Source organism: Copadichromis virginalis, linkage group LG16 (genome assembly GCF_057382275.1).
Source record: "Copadichromis virginalis isolate Kocher_CV1m ecotype Utaka linkage group LG16, C_Virginalis_male_GT1.1, whole genome shotgun sequence".
NCBI lineage: Eukaryota > Metazoa > Chordata > Actinopteri > Cichliformes > Cichlidae > Copadichromis > Copadichromis virginalis.
In genome coordinates, this window is record NC_140633.1 from 4,601,756 (window position 1) to 4,624,498 (window position 22,743).

The 22,743-nt window shown below is 43.9% G+C and overlaps 1 protein-coding gene across 1 annotated transcript in view; it reads left to right on the plus strand.

The window, feature by feature from the left end:
- The first annotated feature begins 521 nt into the window (after positions 1–521).
- The window catches only part of fer1l6 (fer-1 like family member 6), a 70,418-nt gene continuing 48,196 nt past the window's right edge, over positions 522–22,743 (plus strand). The window contains exons 1-7 of the mRNA XM_085434974.1: positions 522–569; positions 1,190–1,278; positions 6,196–6,307; positions 7,676–7,730; positions 7,904–8,035; positions 8,150–8,212; positions 8,321–8,399. Of these exons, the coding sequence (XP_085291100.1) occupies positions 1,203–1,278; positions 6,196–6,307; positions 7,676–7,730; positions 7,904–8,035; positions 8,150–8,212; positions 8,321–8,399 (517 nt within the window). The 5' untranslated portion in view covers positions 522–569; positions 1,190–1,202. The remainder of the gene's footprint in view (positions 570–1,189; positions 1,279–6,195; positions 6,308–7,675; positions 7,731–7,903; positions 8,036–8,149; positions 8,213–8,320; positions 8,400–22,743) is intronic.

Consider the following 22,743-nt stretch of genomic DNA (forward strand, 5'->3'; position numbering starts at 1 on the left):
GCTTATGTATTAATTTATTAGCCTCAAATTAGAGACAGTAACTTATTTTCAGGTGACCAGCAGATTAGATTATTTGACATCCAATGACAGATAAATAGAAAAAACAAATATTAGCACTGCTGTCAATAATACTACTACTGCACCTTTACTAGCAGTAAACTAGCATTAGTTTTGCTACAGCTTCAGGTACTTGTAGCACGATGTACGAGGTACATCTGCTAGCATTACTATTTAATGTAAAAACACAAATATTAGACCAAAGAAATTGGTAGGAGGATGCTTCTAAACTTTCATACAGGCCACCAAGGAAAACAGGAATTATCCTGTTTTCCTTGGTGGCCTGTATGAAGGGTTGGTGCGTGCATGAACCACATGCTCCCTCAGTTTTACAACAGAACTTTTTGAACAAACATTTCAACCACCAATCACATAATCAGGCTGCTATTCAATGCGTTGCTTCAACAGCTCTTACTCTGAGTCACCGAAAGCATATAACATGCAGTCTTGCGTGTCCAACTGACAAAAGTGAAGAGTGCGGTCTTGTGACTAACACTGGATCCCAAACAAAGGTAGGAAACTTCTCACTGCTGCGATGTTTAGCTTATTTGTCTTATTTGAAATTATGAAGCTTATTCTTGAAAATGGAGAGGATGTCTCTCCTGATCCATAGTAGATGGGCGTGAGAGCTAAAGCTCACATTCTAGTTTTGGACTAGGTCTATGGTTAAACCTCTGTTTCTATGATTATATATTTACTATATGCAAAGGAGTTAAACAGGCAACGATTTTTGCCTTGAAAGTTTGAGTTTAAATGACTTTTTTTTTCAGTGAAGCCACATTAAGCAAACACATCAAAGAGCAGTTTAATAGAAATGAATGATAGTTTACATATTTCAGCTTCTCGTGCTGCAGGAAAGACATCAAGCCTATGCTCATCAGTGGCTAAAAACAGATCTTAAAACTGAGTTAATTTACTCAATAAATTAACAATAACATACAATTATATGTTGCCAGTGACCTGTTGGATGTTAAAAGGTTAAAAAAAGGGATCAGACACAAAGATGTATCTGGCTTTTCCTTTGTCTGTGCTCTCATGTTTATTAGCTGACCTGCATTTCAACATAAAGATAAAGCTGATAAGGGTAAAAATAAGTCCTGACTACATGAAAGGTCTACTCTCCTGTGAGCAGAAAGCCCAAAAAAATGTTTGGCCTGAAAGTGAAGAAGAAGAAGAAGAAAGACAATGAAGATCTGGTTCTGGCAAACAGGGGAGCCACAGGTAAGGCCTGCAACACACACACACACACACACACACACACACACACACACACACACACACACACACACACACACACTGCCTCAAACACACAACATCCTTAAAAATATGATGTCGTGCTGTAGATGACCTTACATTAACATATATAAAGCATATAAACATCTTAGTGATATTAATGCAAAGTTTCATAAAACTAATAAATACTTAAAAACTGTTGAATGAAGAACTTTTCATGCTCATTATACTTTTTACTTGAAATCATGAATCCAGAGCCAGTTTGGTCCTAATGGGCTCCCTCACTCAAGTTACTTATATAGTAATTAGTTACTAATTACTTATTATTTCTCAAAGGAAGTAATCCTGCTACTTTACTGAATACTTGTTTTCAAAATTAATTAGTTATATTATTAAATAGTTACTTTTTAAAAACACGATACACATCCTGAATGTTATAAAGCAACCTTTAGCACAATTCTATTTATCAAGGTTTGCTGTGTGGCAGGCAGAGGTTGGACCCAAACAGCTTTTATTCACTGGCAAAAGCAAACTGAGAAACACAGCACACGAGCAGTAGAAATAAAACAAAAACTCAAACTAGGAAAAATGACCTAAAAAGTGAGGATATGACATGACATGATAAAACATGATGAGCGAGGAACACACAGCTAATGAGGATGTGACAAGAAACGGGGGAAGACTGAGGACTTAAATACACCGGATAACCAGACGATAGGGAACAGATAGAAACACCGCTGGGACTAATTGGACATAACAGGACAAAGGGGAAGCAAAACTTACATTCACCCAATGTATATACTACATATATATATATATATATATATATATATATATATATATATATATATAATGTTTTTCCTCTACACCCCCCCCCCCCCCCCCCCCCAATTTTTTTGCACATGTCGAGGAGCGTGTCAGGCTACATTTCACTGTGTGTTATACTTGTATAACTATGCATGTGACAAATAAAGAACCTTGAACCTTGAACCTTGAACTGAACACACTTACATAGAACATGTTAAAACATGACGTATACACAGAGACGCGACTGCCTGGATACGAAACACGGAACACAGGAAAGACAGTGACTGAAACTAAAAGCTAGAACAACGTATATAACATCAAGAGAACTGTGAAGGTTCTCAGTCATCCAGGTCATCGTAGTCTGAGGAGCTTGGAAAGAAAAGCGTCTGGACTTCTTTGAGTTGCTTGAAGACGTTTCACCTCCAAAAATGTGAACGACATCCCAGCAACACGCTCAGACAAATACTGGTTCACCAAAGACAAAACACCAAAACACAGACTTAACAATGTGGTGTTTGCTGTACAGTGCAGCGAGGAATGCCCAGACCTCTACATTGGAGAGACCAAACAGCCACTTCACAAGCGCATGGCACAACACAGAAGAGCCACCTCCACAGGACAAGACTCAGCAGTCCATCTGCATCTTAAGGATAAAGGACACTCTTCGAGGATGCCAATGTTCACATTTTGGACAGAGAGGACAGAGGGTTTGAAAGAGGAGTGAAAGAAGCATCTATGTCCACTGTGAGCGACCATCTTTGAACAGAGGCGGGGTTTACGACACCAACTGTCTGCCATCTATAATCCAGTTTTGAGATCCCTCCCCAGACGCCTTAACGCCCACTCACATCCTGGGCCATCTGACCTCAGGAATTCGCATGATAAGGTGGGGCCAGGTTTCACAATGAACTCACCCGAAACTCTGGCTGATTGTGACCCACACCCAGTTTCCCACCTTGGCTCAGGCGATTAGAGGATCATCAGGGGTCCTTTTGTCCCTCTGTGGGGGGTCACTCCCACTAGGTTTATATCTGGGACTCTCCACCATTTGACCTTAGAACTGAAGAAGCTTCTTGGATGAGAGGTGAAACGTCTTCAAGCAACTTAAAGAAGTCCAGACGCTTTTCTTTGCAAGCTCCTTTGACTACGATGACCTGGATGAGTCTTCACAGACTTTAAGGCTGTACACCACAAAAATATTTAAGGAAAGTAACTCTGAATTAGTGTGCAGACATTTTAACTTTGTAACTTTGTTATCAGCAAAGTCCTTAATGGGTGTAATACCTGCACCTTTGTAAGGTGACCATCAGAGTTCAAAGTAGAGGAAGGCAACGAATGATGATCTTGACTGGTGTAAAAGTCTCTCACAGCTGACACACAGACCCTGCTCGACAGGCTGCACTCATCTGGCATGGGGTTAGCAACTAGCCTTCACTCAGCGACTGAGTTTTCACTGTAGCAGTCCCCCAGACCAAGGAATATTTCCACTTCAAGATTGATTGATTGATTGATTGATTGATTGGTAATTTATTTCAACATGTGAACAATATACAAGTACATTTAGAAAAGAAATGAGAGAAAAAAAATATACTATACAAATTACATACAAAAAACATTCTGATTAATTTACATGTTGAAAGGGAGTGGGAAGAAGTATACACTTATTTAATCCCACCCCTGTCCCATAAATTATCAGTGAATATTTAGTCAGCTTCCTTACTGATATAATTTGTAATAAAAATAGTGAACAGATTTCTGATATACTATATACTATAATATCACATCATGAATTTTTTGTTTGTTTGTTTTTAAATAGAGACATTCACTTAATTTAAATATTTTCCTTTTCTTTATAGATCGAGAAGATCATATTTTTATAACTCTTTTTGAACAGTTTTATGTTTGGACATTGCTTTAATTCCATATTCAGTTTGTTCCATAGTTTCACTCCTTGAACAGAAACACAAAAGCCTTTTCTTGTAGTACGTACCTTCATTGTTTTGAAGTTACAAAAACCCCTTAAATTATAACTTCCTTCTTTCAAAAAAAACATACTCTGAATATTACCTGGCAGTTCTTTATTTTTTGCTTTGAATAGAATTTGTGCTGTTTGGAATTTCACTATATCGTCAATTTTCAATATTTCAGACTGCAAAAATAGTGAGTTTGTATGTTCCCTATAACCTGCATTGTGGATGATTCGAATTGCTTTCTTTTGAAGAGTAAAAAGTGAATGTAATGTGGTTTTATAGTTATTGCCCCATTTATTCAGAATCTAACAGTGCTGAGGTGTGCCAATACACCGTGAAAACTAAGAAGAAATACAAAATACATCTTTTAGTTCCAAGGGCTGCAATGTGTTAATGTCGCGAGAGTTCGGTATCACGCTGCTTCGCGCTTCATTGAGAGCTGCCTACCGGCACATGTGCACCACAAAATGCGGTCTGAGCTTGAAGTGCAGCTTGCCACTAACTAAGCGACAGAGCCCTCTACTGGACACTAGCTGTAGCTGTACAGGCTTATATCAATAAACGAAAAACAGACCTTTACACATATTCCATTCAAGGCCATAACCTGCTGATATTTTTTATAAACTGTTTGATTAACACACATCTGAACATCACATTGTAAACACACTCACACGCAGAGAGACAGAGCTCAATAATTAAAAACGTGTGCAGCAGCTTTTGGTCTTTTATAAATAAAACAGATGCACAAACTCCGTTTAGGTTTCAAATTAACAATCAAATAAAATCCATCTCAAAACATGTTTCTTGTCTATTTCAGTACCATGACAGGCAGCTTTAAACTCAGTAAGTAGGGAGTTGAATTACTATAACAAATCTAGTGTTATGGTTTTTAACTCATTCACTGCCATTGACGTCTATAGCCGTCAATTGCAGTGAATGAGTCAATGGGTTTAACTCATTCACTGCCAATGGCTGGCAGTGAATGAGTTAATTATGAGGTTTTTTTCTCCTAAATTCCTTTTTAAAAAGTAGTTGTCACATTCATGTTTCAGTTTCAGAATTAACTGTGTGTTACAAGTGGTTTGAGGAGGATTTCATTATCATCTGCTCTTCACAGTATATATCTCAGCTATAAATAAGACACATACACAAGCCAACATTACAGTGACTGATGTGTATGGTAGCACTACAATAACCACTGTCTGATGTTTACTCTCTTCTACTTGGAAATTCTTGTACTACTGTGACTTTTATGTGCGTATCTTTCCTGTCATCTTGCGTGCGTTAAAGATGGGTGATGGCTGCCTTCTTGATCCAGCATTAAAAAGAATAGAAAAGAAATATACTCACTTCACCTTTAGGAAAATCTAAATTATCTAATGAATCGTGGTACTGAGCTAATCCAAAAGTAATAGATTGAGTTCAAAATTTAAATTATTTTAAAATTAATTTAAAATTTGCACAATGACATGTCATTTTTCTTTGCCTCATATTCCTTCATTTCTTTGCCCTTTTCAGTTACATGCCTTTCACGATAGCTGGATCTCGCTCCTTGTTGCTCTGAGTCGTCAGCTTCTTCAGCAGGGTTACACATTTAGTTACTGTAATGTGTATGTTGCTCTATGTGATAACGTCTGGACTTAAATTTAAGTGAGTGTTACTTTAACTTTTGGAAACAATGCTCACATCAGACGTTTACACCATGTAAATAAACAGATTAGCACAACGTTACTTTCAAGAAGAATAAACCCATTTTAATTTTTTCACTTACATTTTGAACAGATGCAAAACTTGAAAACCTGAGACGTTTAAGATCCACAAATGAATTACAAAAATAAGAAGGAGTTGAAAATACCAAGAGGAGCTTTAGGGTTATTTTTGAAAAAGACTAAATTAATTGAATAATAGGCAGCAGAACTGAATCAAATTAAAGCATTACAATAAACTAATAAAGACATGTGGCCAGAGACAAAGGAAAGGGGATGGGGGCACTCATGCAAAAACAGTATATGCGCATGGTTGCGCATTTTTCATGTACACACAATTCCACCAAACTATCACTACTGACTGGCCTTTAAGATCTTTTCAGTCAGGAAAGAATCCTGAAATTGTTTGTTTATGCTTATAGACAGTGAGGTGGAGGCCGCTCCTGAAGCTTCTCTCCTACTGGAGGGAGAAATCACTGACGATAAACCAAAACAATCTGCAGCAAGAACCAGAACAATCCCGAACACTAACAGGTACGAGTTTTCATGCTTACAGTACCAATCAGATTATCTCTGTCTACACAGGTGTTTCCATGGTAACACTTCTAGGAAAATATTATGCGTCAGTGGTGACTGGTGGTAACAACAATTTGGGGTTGGAACTGGGTCAATAAAAGAAGATGTTATGAACCCGACAATGGGGGAAATAATCCTTTCCTCTCCCAGTGAATTGATAAGTTAGCTCTCTGAGAAAGAAACGAACAGTCTCTAATTTTATGGTAGTTTCATTGTATAACATAAAAGTTATAAATTGTTGGTATGCACAGCGGTACAGTGTTTCTTGTAGTTGGTCACCAGGTTTGCATCCATCTCAGGAGGGGTTTTAGCCAACTCCTCGCTCTACAGATACTCTCTCCTGTAGACGTCTTGAAAGCTGCTGGACTGGACAACATTGCCCTCTCTAGCACCGCTGTTGGAGAGTCCAGCTCCACACTCCAAAGGGTTACTGTCCTTAAGGATCCGTTTTTTTGAGTATCTTAGTGACCCTCAATGTGCTGCCCAGCTTGCAACAGCACAGAGGATAACACTGGAGTCTTTTAGCCTCCATTTCAAGATTGATCAAAGACGTCCTACCAACAGTTAATCTTAAATATGATCAGCCTGTCTATGCTATCAGCTACGTACCACGGGCTTTCAAGCTGGCGGTAGTTAAACCATTACCTAAAAACCCATCGCTGGACTCAGGTCCATCCATCCATCCATTCGCGTCCGCTTATCCCTTTCAGGGTCGCGGGGGGCGCTGGAGCCTATCCCAGCTGTCGTAGGGTGAGAGGCGGGGTCCACCCTGGACAGGTCGCCAGTCTGTCGCAGGGCTAACACACAGTGACAGACAACCATTCGCACTCACATTCACTCGCACATTCACACCTATGGGCAATTTGGATTAACCAATTAACCTATCCCCACTAAGTGCATATCTTTGGACAGTGGGAGGAAGCCGGAGTACCCGGAGAGAACCCACGCAAACACGGGGAGAACATGCAAACTCCTCACAGAAAGACCCCAGCCTGATGGTGGAATTGAACTCAGGACCTTCTTGCTAACCACTGTGCCACCGCGCTCTTAGCTAATTATAGTCTTACTTTACATTTATTTTTTTGGAGTTTTGGTTGATGTCCTTCTCCATCAAAATGAAAATACTATAAAAATTGAAAATTTTTAAGTTTTTGGAAGTAAGCCAACTTAAAAATTCAGCAGGTGATCAAATAATTATTTCCTTCACTGTAATATTTAATTGTAGAAACAATAGCCAACTAGAGAAGTAACCGTGTGCCTAAATACACCTGAACTGTGTTTCTCTACTAGCAATAACCTCATTTGTCTCTGACTCTCTTTCCATAGGTCCAAACTGAATACTCGCATTCAGGACAGTGAAGCGAAACCCCAGAGCTTCCAGGTAATCGCATCCACAATTCGCTGGTAGTCTACTAGATGTGTTTCTTTTAATGTACTGAGAAATGTGAGTGCTGGTATTTCATATTTTCAGTTGTATGTAAACTGGACAATTGTCTTAACCCTGATGGGAACACATGCTCTAATAACACATGCTATTGTTTATCTGGCTCATAGATTGCCATTAATATCACAGAGGCCAGACAGCTTGTGGGGGAAAACATTGACCCGAGCATAGTGATAGAGATTGGTGATGAGAAGAAACAGACATCAGTCAAGGAAGGAACCAATGCTCCTTTTTACAATGAGGTAAAAAATAAAAATAAACAAAAAGAACCCATTTGAACCAGCTGTGCATCAGTACAATAGTTTACTGTGCATTAACACAATCTGTCACCCTGTCCTGTCATTTCTTTCCATCAGTATTTCGTGTTTGACTTTTTTGCCCTCAAAGATGTCTTCTTCGACAAAGTGATCAAGCTGACGGTGGGTAAAGACTGCAGCGAAACGTTTCTGGCATCCCTAAACGATTGGTTCAAAAATCCACAGTTTAGCTTTTAAGTAATTTTAATTCTGCCTTCATTCTCTCTCCAGGTTTTACACTCTAAAATGCTGAGGAGTTTCTCTGTCGGATCCTTTAAGTTAGATGTGTGGACAGTCTACAAACAGCCAGGTATCCTAAATTTTTAATATGCAATATGTTGCCAAACGTATCATACACACCAGTCCAAATAACGGAATTCAGTTATCAGCATGGAGACTACAAACATTAGAAAACAACTTAGAACAACCCGTTCTCAGTAAATTCCAGTGTGAGATGTGATTATCAATATTACTTAATTAATGTTATTTAAGAAAGTATTAATGTACAATATTAACACAAATGTTGCTGTTCAGTGCATTTTACCAAAGTTAGCTAAAGCTAATTTGCATCAGTATAGTCCCTTGTGAGGTCAGGTGATAGGATGCTACCTGTGCTACAAGTCCAGTCATGAAATTTCCTCACTACTAAATATTCCACAATTAACTTCAATTCAATTTTATTTATATAGCGCCAAATCACAACAAAAGTCGCCTCAAGGCGCTTCATAGATACAGAGAAAAACCCAACAATCATATGACCCCCTATGAGCAGCACTTTGGCAACAGTGGGAAGGAAAAACTCCCTTTTAACAGGAAGAAACCTCCAGCAGAACCAGGCTCGGGGAGGGGCGGGGCCATCTGCTGTGATTGGTTGGGGTGAGAGAAGGAAGACAGGATAAAGACATGCTGTGGAAGAGAGACAGAGATTAATAACAAGTATGATTCGGTGCAGAGAGGTCTGTTAACACATAGTGAGTGAGAAAGGTGACTGGAAAGGAAAAACTCAATGCATCATGGGAATCCCCGGCAGCCTACGCCTATTGCAGCATAACTAAGGGAGGATTCAGGGTCACCTGGTCCAGCCCTAACTATATGCTTTAGCAAAAAGGAAAATTTGAAGCCTGATCTTGAAAGTAGAGATAGTGTCTGTCTCCCGAATCCAAACTGGAAGCTGGTTCCACAGAAGAGGGGCCTGAAAACTGAAGGCTCTCCCTCCCATTCTACTTTTAAATACTCTAGGAACAACAAGTAGGCCTGCAGAGCGAGAGCGAAGTGCTCTAATAGGGTGATATGGTACTACAAGGTCATTAAGATAAGATGGGGCCTGATTATTTAAGACCTTGTATGTGAGGAGCAGGATTTTGAATTCTGGATTTAACAGGAAGCCAATGAAGGGAAGCCAAAACAGGAGAAATCTGCTCTCTCTTTCTAGTCCCTGTCAGGACTCTTGCTGCAGCATTTTGGATTAGCTGAAGGCTTTTCAGGGAGTTTTTAGGACTTCCTGATAATAATGAATTACAGTCGCCCAGCCTGGAAGTAATAAATGCATGAACTAGCTTTTCAGCGTCACTCTGAGACAGGATATTTCTAACATTAGAGATGTTGCACAAATGGAAGAAAGCAGTCTTACATATTTGTTTAATATGTGCATTGAAGGACATGTCCTGGTCAAAAATGACTCCAAGGTTCCTCACAGCGTTACTGGAGGCCAAGGTAATGCCATCCAGAGTAAGAATCTGGTTAGATACCATATTTCTAAGATTTTCAGGGCCGAGTACAATAACCTCAGTTTTATCTGAATTAAGAAGCAGAAAGTTAGCGGCCATCCAGGTCTTTATGTCTTTAAGACATTCCTGCAGTTTAACTCATTGGTGTGTGTTATCTGGCTTCATGGACAGATAGAGCTGGGTGTCATCTGCATAGCAGTGTAAATGTATGCTATGTCTTCTAATGATGCTGCCTAAGGGAAGCATGTATAATGTAAACAGAATTGGTCCTAGCACTGAACCCTGTGGAACTCCATAATTAACCTCAGTGTGTGAAGAGGACTCTCCATTTACATGCACAAACTGGAGTCTATTAGATAGATATGATACAAACCACTGCAGTGCAGTACCTGTAATACCTACAGCATGTTCTAACGCTCTAATAGGATATTATGGTCAACAGTATCCGCATGGTACGTGGCAGCTTGAGGCGAACGGACACAGGGTTGACAATGGAGTCTACGGGAAAGGGGCCAATGAACTGAGGTGACAGCTTCCTAGACTCTGTCCGTAACGGCACAAAACGGGTAGACAGCCATACCTGTTGACCGACGGAGTATTCAGGGGCCGGTGTCCGGTGGCGGTCAGCGAGGGCTTTGTTGCGCTCCTTAGTGCGGAGTAGAGCGGCCCGAGTAGCACGCCAGGCCCGGCGGCACCTGCGGAGGTGAGCCTGAACAGAGGGGACAGAGTGCTCACTTTCGACAGCTGGGAGCAGGGGTGGTTGGTAGCCCAGGGATGCCTCAAAGGGTGACCTGCCCGTGGCGGCGGAGGTGTGGCTGTTGTGGGCGTATTCAATCCATGGCAGCTGTTCACTCCAGGTTGATTGATTGTGGGAGGCAACACACCGGAGGGCAGCTTCCAACTCCTGGTTAGCCCGTTCGGACTGTCCGTTGCTCTGCGGGTGGAAACCGGAAGAGAGGCTGACCTTGGCTCCCAGCGCGGTGCAAAATTCCTTCCATACTCGGGAAGTGAATTGTGGTCCTCTGTCCGAGACGATGTCCTCAGGGATCCCGTGGAGCCTGAACACATGTGAGGTGAGGAGCCGAGCCGTCTCCAGAGCAGTAGGGAGTTTAGGAAGGGCGACAAAGTGTGCGGCCTTAGAGAAACGGTCGATGATAGTTAGTATAGCGGTGTAACCTGCAGAGGGAGGCAGTCCAGTGATGAAGTCTAGAGCGATGTGTGACCATGGTCGGGCCGGCGTAGGGAGAGGCAGAAGACGGCCCGACGGCGGTTGGTTTGACCGCTTGTTCTGGGCGCAGGTCGGACAGGCGGACACAAACTCCCTGACGTCCCTCGCCATGGTGGGCCACCAGAAGTAGCGTCGAAGGAAGGACAGGGTGCGGAGGACCCCGGGGTGACATGAGAAACGAGCAGTGTGAGCCCACTGGAGTACCTGGGAGCGGACCGCCGAGGGGACGAAGAGGCGGCCAGTCGGGCCAGTACCAGGATCCGGTTCAGTCTCTTGTGCCTCCTGAATGAGGGATTCAATCTCCCAGGAAACGGCTCCAACCACCCAGGCCGCCGGCAGAATGGGTTCGGGGTCCGACTCCTCCTCCGTGGTGGAAAACTGCCGGGACAGGGCGTCTGGCTTCACGTTGCGAGATCCTGGCCTGTAGGTGGTGGTGAAATCAAAGCGAGCAAAGAACAATGCCCACCTGGCTTGCCGAGAACTGAGACGTCTGGCCGAACGGATGTACTCCAGGTTCTTGTGATCCGTCCAAACAATGAACGGGTGAGCAGCTCCCTCCAGCCAATGTCTCCATTCCTCCAGGGCGAGTTTTATGGCCAAGAGTTCCCGATCCCGGACGTTGTAATTGCTTTCTGCGGGCGAGAGACGGCGAGAGAAGAAAGCACACGGGTGAAGCTTACCATCCTCTTGTTGCGAGAGAACCGCCCCCACCCCGGAGTCAGAAGCGTCGACTTCCACCACGAACTGCCGTGTGAGGTCCGGTTGCCGGAGGATGGGTGCCGAGGAAAACCTCTCCTTGAGCTGGGCGAAGGCTCGCTGAGTGGCAGGATCCCGCTGAAAAGGAACCTTCGGAGAGGTGAGTTTAGTGAGAGGGAGGGAGATCCTACTAAAATCGCGAATGAATCTCCTGTAGAAATTAGCGAATCCCAGAAAACGTTGCAGTTGGTGGCGATCAGGAGGAACAGGCCATTCAACCACCACACGCACCTTTCCAGGGTCAGTCCGTAGATTTCCCCTCGCAACTATATAGCCCAGGAAAGCTACTGCAGGCACGTGGAACTCACACTTCTCCCCCTTCACAAACAGCCGGTTCTCCAAGAGGCGTTGCAGGACCTGTCTCACATGCACCTGATGTTCCGCGAGCGTCTTAGAAAAGATGAGAATATCATCCAAGTACACAAAGACACAGCGATTAACAAAGTCACGAAGCACCTCGTTCACCATGGTTTGAAAAACCGCGGGAGCGTTGGTGAGGCCGAAGGGCATAACAAGGTACTTAAAGTGCCCCTGGTGAGTATTGAAGGCCGTCTTCCACTCATCCCCCTCCCTGATGCGAACCAGGTGGTAGGCGTTGCGCAGGTCCAGCTTAGTAAAAACAGTCATGCACTGGAGCAGCTCAAAAGCAGAGGAAAGCAGCGGCAAAGGATACCTGTTCCTGACAGTGATCAGATTAAGGCCCCGATAATCGATACACGGGCGCAACGAACCATCCTTCTTGTCCACGAAGAAGAACCCAGCCGCAACCGGGGAGGAGGAGGGACGGATCAAGCCCGCAGCAAGCGACTCAGAGATGTAACGTTCCATAGCGACCCGCTCCGGCTGGGAGAGGCTGTACAGGCGGCTAGACGGCAACGGAGCCCCCGGAAGGAGATCGATAGCGCAGTCATACGGGCGGTGGGGGGAAGGGACCGCGCCCGATCCTTGCAGAACACGCCTCGCAAGTCATGATAGACCCGCGGGACCGCCGAAAGATCCGGGGGGTCGGACGGCGAACCAGAGGGCAGAAGCGGAACGGGTGACGTGGCCGCTCGAAGGCAAGACATGTGACAATTCACACTCCAACCTAGGATGTCACCTTTCTCCCAGTCAATGTGCGGGTTATGGAGCACCAGCCAGGGGTGACCGAGAACCAGCGGGGTGAGCGGAGCCATGAATGCAAAGAAACAAATCCTCTCCATGTGATTGTCCGAGAGAGACAGCGAAAGGAATTCCGAGACATGAGTGATATCGGGCAGGCGGTGACCAGAGAGCGCGTGCACGCGGAGAGGGCACGACAAGGGCTCCAAGGCGATGTTCAGTTTGGCAGCGAGCGAGGTGTCAATAAAGTTCTGCTCAGCCCCAGAGTCAATGAGTACTGAAAGCGAGTGAAAAACAGATTGTACTCGAAGTTTGGCTGGTAAGAGAAGTCTGGGGAGAGGGTTTTTACTAGACAGATCGCCCACCAGCACCCTCTCAATCACTGGTGAGCGCGCCCTTTTGCCAGCGTCGGGCACGAGGAGACAGAGTGACCCTTACAGCTGCAATAGACGCACTCACCGGCGGCCAGACGGCGCTGGCGCTCTGCAGGCGTCAGCCGCGAGCGTCCAAGCTGCATGGGCTCCTCCTCATCACAGGTGTCGGAGTCGCGCGGCCCGCGGCCGGCAGGAGAGGCCCCGTGATACTCCAGTGATTCCTGTCCCGTCCGTGTGTGTGCGCTCCGGTGCGCGCGCACGCGGTCATCCAACTGGACGCACAGAGTCATAAGCGCGTCTAGGGAAGAAGGCAGTTCACGAAGCATCAGTTCTTTCTTTATTTCTTCGTTAACATTAGAAAGCAAAGTGCTCTTAGGAGCCTCCTCCCCCCACATTGTCTGTTCAGCCAAGGTGAGGAAGTCAATAGAGAAATCAGCCACACTCCGCTTGCCTTGTTTGAGCGCGAGCAGGCGCTGGCCGGCTGTGAGCGTGGTGGATTTTCTGTCGAAGACGCCTTTGAACTTATCCAGAAAGTCAGAATACGTTATTTCAGGGTTGGCGTGAAGCACAGCTTGAGCCCAAATCAGAGCCCGATCCTGGAGTAGCTGAAATATATATGCAATCTTATCACCATCATTAGCGAAAGCTTGCGGTTGCTGACGAAACTGAAGGGCACATTGAGTGAGGAAGCCAGCACACTTATCAATTTCTCCGGAGAAAGCTTTCGGTGTGGGTAGAAATCTGTTAGATTGGATAAGTGAAGAAGCAGGAGGTGTGGCACTTACTGCGGAGGCCGAGGCTTCCTGGAGAGGAGCGACGGCAGGTGGAGTTGCCGGCAGGGGTGTTCGTTGGGCCACAGCCTGAGTGAGAGCAGCGATCTCGCCACGGAGATGAACAAACATCTGCTCGTGTCGCTCCAGCATAGCTGCCAGGGTGGCGAGAGTGGGAGTGGAGGCCGCCGAGTCTGCTGAGTCCATTTCCTGGCTGGATGATTCTGTCACAAACTGAAAGCAGGGACTCAAGCGCAGAGCAGGTTGACGTATCAGAACACGATTTATTTACACACCAGTGCAATACTATATACAGTGACGGGGAAAGTCCAGGGTTCCAGGGGATTAGGGGAAGGCTCTCTCTCTCACGCTCGCTCACGTCCTCACATCCGACTCACACACGTCCGTACCGCGGGGAGGTCACAGGTCCGGGAAGATAAACTGGAATAGGGAAGGGAGAAATCACTCACAAATCACGAAGGTAGGGCGTAAAGGTATAAGACCAAAAGAAAGACTAACGTCAGTAGCTCAATCATCCAGCGATGAGAGGATCTGTGACCCAGCCTCAAATAGTAGATCGGTAATCAGCTGATCGCCAACAGCTGTGTGAGCCAAGGGTGGGAGCCAGCTGTGAGCTCCGCCCAGGCAGAGAGGTAGGGGAGAGAGAGAAAAAGCAAAAACACAAGTGTAGCCTTGTGAGGCCGGCTGGGCAGGCACAGGGACCATGACAAATCAGGCCCCATCTTATCTTAATGACCTTGTAGTACCATATCACCCTATTAGAGCACTTCGCTCTCGCTCTGCAGGCCTACTTGTTGTTCCTAGAGTATTTAAAAGTAGAATGGGAGGCAGAGCCTTCAGTTTTCAGGCCCCTCTTCTGTGGAACCAGCTTCCAGTTTGGATTCAGGAGACAGAATCAGAATACTTTATTCATGGAAAAAATCCAGGAAAAAACAACAAAAATACACTACATGAGGTAAGAGGAGGAGAAAAAAAACTCCACTCAGACTGAGCTCCTAGTGGGAGAACAGTTTGATAACTGAAAAACACCTCAGCACAAAGCACATGACTATCAATACACCATAGAAACACAAGACAAGCAACAGGGGCGGGTAAAGGGTAAGAGAGAGCCGGTGTAGACAGCGCATCCGGTCCTGCAGCATCTGTGCTGGTCCAGTTGACTGCTATCTTCCCCGGTAGGGCACAAGCATCGAAGGCGTTTGGAAAGGGAGGGGGGATGAATGAGTGCTTATCAGTGTAAGTGTGTGTGTGTGCGTGTCCATAGTTTAGCTGAGACAGTGTCCTTTGGCCTATCAGGCTAAGTAAACAGTCCTCCAGCCAATCCAGGTGTCCTTGCATGGGATGGGAAGAATAGCCGTAACACAGTCATTATCAGGGAGTGATTGTTCGGCTCCAGCCTTGGGCCTGCAGCTGGCGCCGTGATGGGGATCCGCAATGTTTATGTTGGTTTTGTTAATTTCATGCGAGCAGCCCAGGAGAATTTTTCTTTAACACTCCGACACTGGCCTCTCGATCTCCCGTTGGAGAGTCGCGAGCCTCCCCATGATGGTATCAAACTTCTGTTCCATGGTGTTATCGTTCTTTTGATTCTGAGACCTCACAACTGCAGTGATCCGTTCCACGATGTTTTCCAACTGTCGCTCAAGGGTCTCATTTTGAGCAGGCCTTTCTCTGATGTTTCCCCTCATACGCTCAATGGTGTTGTTTTGAGCCTTCACAGCAGCTGCAAGCGTCTCCAAGGTGTTGACCATATTACGTTCGTTGTGAGAGGTTGCGCCTCGTTCCATTTCGATCCCAGACAGACACTATCTCTACTTTTAAGATTAGGCTTCAAACTTTCCTTTTTGCTAAAGCATATAGTTAGGGCTGGACCAGGTGACCCTGAATCCTCCCTTAGTTATGCTGCAATAGGTGTAGGCTGCCGGGGATTCCCATGATGCATTGAGTTTTTCCTTTCCAGTCACCTTTCTCACTCACTATGTGTTAACAGACCTCTCTGCATTGAATCATATCTGTTATTAATCTCTGTCTCTCTTCCACAGCATGTCTTTTATCCCGTCTTCCTTCTTTCACCCCAACCGGTCGCAGCAGATGGCCCCGCCCCTCACTGAGCCTGGTTCTGCCGGAGGTTTCTTCCTGTTAAAAGGGAGTTTTTCCTTCCCACTGTTGCCAAAGTGCTTGCGCATAAGGGGTCATATGATTGTTGGGTTTTTCTCTGTATCTATGAAGCGCCTTGAGGCGACTTATGTTGTGATTTGGCGCTATATAAATAAAATTGAATTGAATTGAATTGAAGTATTACAACATTATAAAATATAAGAAATAGCTCTAATATATACAAGTAGCTCAATTATAAATATCCAGAATATTACAGAGATTAAATATGTATGATTCATATTTTTTTTTTATAAATTTTATTTTCAGTCACAGCAGCATGTTAACAACAAAACATTGAACATACAGTAGTTTGCTGTTCAGTATTTACAATACCCCAAAAGATAACAGAAATAGAGAAGGAAAAAACAAACAAACAAACCAAAGAAACCCCTACAAAACAACAAAAAACAAACAAACAACAACAAACAAATAGAAAAATAAAATGTATAAGGGACATTCAGCGTACAGTTAGCTATGATAGCGATATAGAGATATGGTATCTGGTCATGATAAGGTGGTCATTTTAAATGTTTCCATGTACATCAAGAATGGCTGCCATGCCCTAAGAAATTTGGTGGTTGAACCTGCCAGTGTATATCTCATCTTTTCTAAATGTAAAAACCTCATGAGCTCCGCAAGCCACTGTTCATGTGTGGGAGGAGCTTCCTGCTTCCATCTTAAAAGTATAAGGCGCCTTGCGATAAGTGAAGCAAAGGCAATAGAATTCGAATAGCATTTTGGCAAAGTGATGTCTTGAGGTATCACCCCAATGATAGCCGTTAGAGCAGAAGGATCATATTTAACGTTATACATCTCTGACACAGTGTTAAATATAGACACCCAATAGATATGAAGATTGGGGCATGTCCAAAAGGTATGAAGGAGCGAACCTGTTTCTGCTTTACATCTGTTACACAGAGGGTCAGCTCCTGGATAGAACTTGGCTAACTTTTCCTTGGAGATATGTAATCGGTGTAGGACCTTAAATTGAAGGAGCCCATGCCTGGCACATATCGAAGAAGCGTGTACCCTCTGGAGAAAAGATTGCCAGAGCTCATCTGTTATAGTCATCCCAAGGTCTTTCTCCCACTGTGCTTTAAGGATGGAGAGAGAAGGAGATTGAAGATCTAATAGTATAGCATAGATTTCTTTAATCGCCCCTCTCTTATGAACGTTTATATTAATAATTTTATCCAAAGAAGTTTCCTCAGGTAGTTAACGTTAAATTGAAAACCTGAAAATGAAATCTTTCTGGCTATAGAGTTGACACAGAGAAGTTCACTTTTATGCAGATTCAACTTGTAACCTGAAATATTACCAAAACATTCAAAAATGGCAAGAGCACGGGGAAGAGAGCATAAAGGCTCTGACATATACAGCAGGAGGTCGTCAGCATATAAGGATATTTTGTGCTCCTGGTCACCTCTGAAGATGCCCTTAATGCAACTGTCAGCTCGCAGTTTAATCGCCAGTGGTTCAATTGATAATGCAAAAAGAAGAGGGGATAAGGGACAACCTTGTCTCGTACCACGGAGAAGTGGGAAATAAGAAGAGAATAACGAATTTGTTCTAACACGTGCCATAGGTGAGGAGTAAAGTAACTGAATCCATGAAATGAAATTAGGGCCAAATCCAAATTTATGCAGAGTATAAAACAGATAATCCCACTCCACCCGGTCAAATGCCTTCTCAGCATCGAGTAATAAGGCAATTTCAGGGGTTGTAGTTGACTTGGTGTGTAATATGTTTAAAAACCTGCGCAGGTTGAAAAAACCATGCCTACCCTTCACGAAACCTGTCTGATCTGGAGAAATTAACAATGGTAGATATTGCTCTAGCCTGAGAGCAAGTGTTTTTGACAGTATTTTTAAATCTACATTTAAGAGTGATATAGGACGATATGATGAACACTCTAATGGATCCTTATTTGGCTTCAATAGGAGTGAGATGGTCGCTTGTCGAAGCGTTAGGGGAAGACATTTTGAAACCAATGACTCAATGAACATGTCTCGTAATAAAGGTGATAAACTGTCTTTAAAGGTCTTGTAAAATTCAACCGGATACCCATCCGGACCCGGGGATTTGCCATTCTGCATTGAGCTAATCGCCAATTTAATTTCTTCCACTGTAATTTGCTCCTCCAATTGGTCTCTGAATGCCGAGGTTAAAGTCGGAACTGTCATTCCATCAAAAAAAGCCTCAAACAGTCCAGGCATGTTTAAAGATTCAGAATCATAGAGACTGGAATAGAATACTTTGAAACTCTCATTTATTTTTTGTGGTGTAGTGGTGACATGTCCAGATTCAGTCCTAATTTCAGGGATTATACGAGTTGCTTCTGATTTACGAAGCTGATGTGCTAAAATTTTAGATGCTTTTTCTCCGTGCTCATACCATCTTCCTCTAGATTTAAGAATCATAGACTCTGACTGCTGGGTTGAGATTAAATTAAATTCAGTCTGTAACGTTAGTCTTTGTTTATACAAAACTGGAGAGGGGGTTGTAGAGTGTTGCTCATCCAATTGCGAAATAAGGTGTATCAATTCAGAAAGACGTTTCTGTTTCTGTTTTCTAGTATATGAACAGTATGATATAATATGGCCCCGTAAGAATGCTTTTAAGCTTTCCCAAACCGTACTATAGGCCATGCCAGGCGTAATGTTTGTTCTTATAAAGATATCAATTTGTTTGGAAAGATATTCCACAAACTCCTTATCCGACAAAGAAAGAGGATTGAGTCTCCAGGAGTACACAAAGGGTTCATCCGGGAAGCCGAGTTCCAAAACAAGTGGACTGTGATCAGATATTACTATGCTATTGTATTTACAAGTCTTGATATTGGGAAGCAATTTTTTGTCAACAAAAAAGTAGTCTATACGAGAATACGTTTGATGCACTGCAGAAAAAAAGGAATATTGTTTAGTGGAGGGGTAGAGAAATCGCCACGCATCAACAGCCCCATAGGTTTGTAAATAAGACTGTAACACTAATGAGGATTTAGGGAGTGGAAGTCTTTTATCTGAGGAGCGATCTAGTACTGGATCCATAACAGTATTCATGTCACCTCCAAGGATCAATTGGTGTGTATTGATCTGTGGAAGGGAATTAAGAAAGTCATTGAAAAAAGTTGAGTCATTCCAATTCGGAGCATATACGTTTGCTAAAATAAGTGAAGTATTAAACAGGGACCCTGTCACAACTACATAGCGACCATTTGGGTCAGCTATTGTGTGAGAGACTATAAACGGAGTATTCTTATTAATCAAAATTGCTGCACCTTTGGCTTTACCATTGAATTTGGAATGAAAAATTTGTCCAACCCAATTTCGTCTTAATCTGGCATGATCTGTATGCTTAAGGTGTGTTTCTTGAAGAAACGCTACATGTACTTTAAGATAAAGAAGATGAGAGAGCACCTTATTTTGTTTCACTAGGTGGTTCAATCCCTTCACATTCCAACTAATAAAGTTAACATGGCAGCCATTACTCACAGCAGTTGAAGTGTCATCAACAGAAGTCATCACCATATAAGTACATGATGAAAAAGGCGGTTCCAAACGCAAGTACCAATCCTATCATGGGTGCACACTGAAATGTTGTTGTTAACAATAATCTGAGCAAATAATATACAACAACAAAAAAAAAAAAAAAAAAAAAAAAAAAGGAAAAGAAAAAGTAGATAAGTCCCTCCCACCCACCACCCCGTGTTCAGTGTTGTCCCCAAACGACACACACCAATTTCCCAAAGCTCCCCTGCTTCTATTAAGAGTCCCAATCACCTTATTCATAACCACAGCCCCACATGAGCAGAAGCATCTGAACTATGAATCACACATGTAGTCCAAAACATATTCAAATTAGAAAGTCACAAAGTCCAACACAATAGAGTAAAATAATTAAGAGAAGGAAAGAGAAAAACTCCCACGTCGCATTTACCCGTAACCGAAAAACGGACCTGTTTCACTTCTCATCAAAGCTGACCCCGGAGTCCCTTTTAAGTGACAAGTACTGGAATATAGTTAACCTCCCAGGAAACAAGGGCAAACTCACCAACATCTGAGATTTCTAAATGAACATTGAACATGAAACTAAGCTAAACCAAAGATCGTCCGTTTATTGATTGACAAAAATATAGTCACGATGGTATGAAAGTCCCGGTGGTTCTTATGAAATGTCATTCGGGAGATGACTCAAACTTGGAGTCAATGAAATCTTTCACTGCTTTAGGAGAGTCGAATACCTGTGTTTCTCCATTAAACGAGATCCGAAGCCGGGCAGGATAAAGAAGACCGTAGCGAACTCCGTCTTTTTTCCGTAGTAGTCCCTTCACCTCGCTGAAAGCAGCCCGGCGTCTGGCCAGGTCGGCGCTGTAGTCAGGAAAGATGAAGATCTGCTTCCCTTGAAACTCCAGCCGGCCTTTCTGTCTGGCTAAGCGCTGTATCCGCTCCTTTTCCTGGTAGTAATGAATGCGAACAATGAACGGCCGCGGTCGCCCTCCCTCCGTGGGCAGCGCAACCGCCGCCCGGTGAGCTCTGTCCAGGATCGGAGCCTGCTCCAAACCGCCGGGACCACCCAGTACAACGTGCAACAGATCAGCAACAAATTTAGTGGGATTCCCTTGTTCGGCTCCCTCCAGCACTCCTAATATACGCAAGTTGCATCGTCTTCCCCGATTCTCCAAGTCGTCAGTTTTCAGCAGCAACTTCTTGTATTGGTTACTCAGATCTGCGAAACATGTCTCCATAACTTCTAGCCGCTTGTCCAGATTATTCAAGCCTTCTTCGTGTTCGCCCAACTTCTCAGTACATTCGTCAAGAGTGGTTTGGATGGGCGAAATGGCTCGTTTAATTTCGTCCCGTAGGTTGTCATTTTCCTCTTGAATCACTTCTTTGACAATGTCGCGGAAAGCTAGCAGTGTCGCTGGGTCAACGGTAGTTTTGCTAGCGGTCCCTGAGCAGCTAGCCTGCACTCCTTTAGCAGACTGCTTAGGAGGCATTTCACTTCGAGATAAGGCAAAAAGACGGAAAGAACAACAGCTAAAACAATGCTGACTTTCTTAATAGAGCTTAAGAAATCTCTGAATTGGGCCACAATAGGTGAACCATAAAGTAATTTAACAGATAAATGGGACCTCGTGGTTTGCGCGTCTACTCCATACTCCCCTAGCAGACCCCCCTGTATGATTCATATTTTACTATAAAGTGTAAAACCTAATGAAAAAACATCATGGAGTAGGTGCGAGGCACTCTCCAGCACCTGGACAACATCCGCCTCTCCAACACCGCCTTAAAGGAGTCCAGCTCCATGCTCACAACATTACTGGCCCTGTGGATTAGTTTATTGAGTCTGTTAGCATCTGTAACCCTCAACACTCCTAAACCCTGTGGAAAGCTTTCCTACAAGAGTTGAAGCTATTGTAGCTGGAAAGGTTGAGCAACATCCTATTAACCCCTGTGGACTAAGAGTGAAATGTGCTTCTGGAAGAATGTTCCAGAAAATTCACACAAACACATTTCTTCTGGAAAGCCTTCCCAGAAGAGCTGAAGCTGTTACAGCTGTAAATCAAATCAAATCAAATCAAATCACTTTTATTGTCACATCACATGTGCAGGCACACTGGCACAGCACATGCGAGTGAAATTCTTGTGTGCGAGCCCCACAAGCAACAGAGATGTGCAAACACAACAACACAAACGAGCAAAATACAAGAATGGCCAACCTGAAACTGTGTGTATACTGTATAAACTGTGTATACTAAATATTTTCCTACGTGTGTGTGTGTGTGTGTGTGTGTGTGTGTGTGTGTGTGTATACACATTTTTACAAATTAAATAGTAAAAAAAAAAAAAAATAATAATAATAATAATAATAAAATATATAAAATATACAGAGTTGAATATGTGCAGAACAAGTGGCATTTATATACAGTGTGGAGTGCATAATGTTGAAGTTCCAGTAGTGAAGCTGAGGTGTCTATGACGTGTTCAGCAGTCTGATGGCCTGGTGGAAGAAGCTGTCTCTCAGTCTGCTGGTTCGGGACCGGATGCTGCAGAACCTCCTTCCTGATGGAAGCAGTCTGAACAGTTTATGGCTGGGGTGACTGGAGTCCTTGATGATCCTCCCCGCTTTCCTCAGGCACCGCTTCCTGTAGATGTCTTGGAGGGAGGGAAGCTCACCTCCAATTATCCGTTCAGAGCACCGCACTACTCGCTGGAGAGCTTTGCAGTTGTAGGCGGTGCTGTTGCCATACCAGGTGGTGATGCATCCAGTGAGGATGCTCTCAATGGCACAGTGATAGAAGGTCCTGAGGATGCGGGGGCTCAGTCGTAGGTGTAGAGTGAGTACAGGAGAGGGCTCAGTACACACCCCTGTGGAGCACCAGTGTTCAGTGTGATGGGGGATGAGGTGATGCTGCCCAGTCTGACCACCTGGCGTCTGTCAGACAGGAAGCTAAGGATCCAGCTGCAGAGGGAGCTGCTCAGTCCTAGATCCTGCAGTTTCCTGTCCAGCTTCGAGGGAA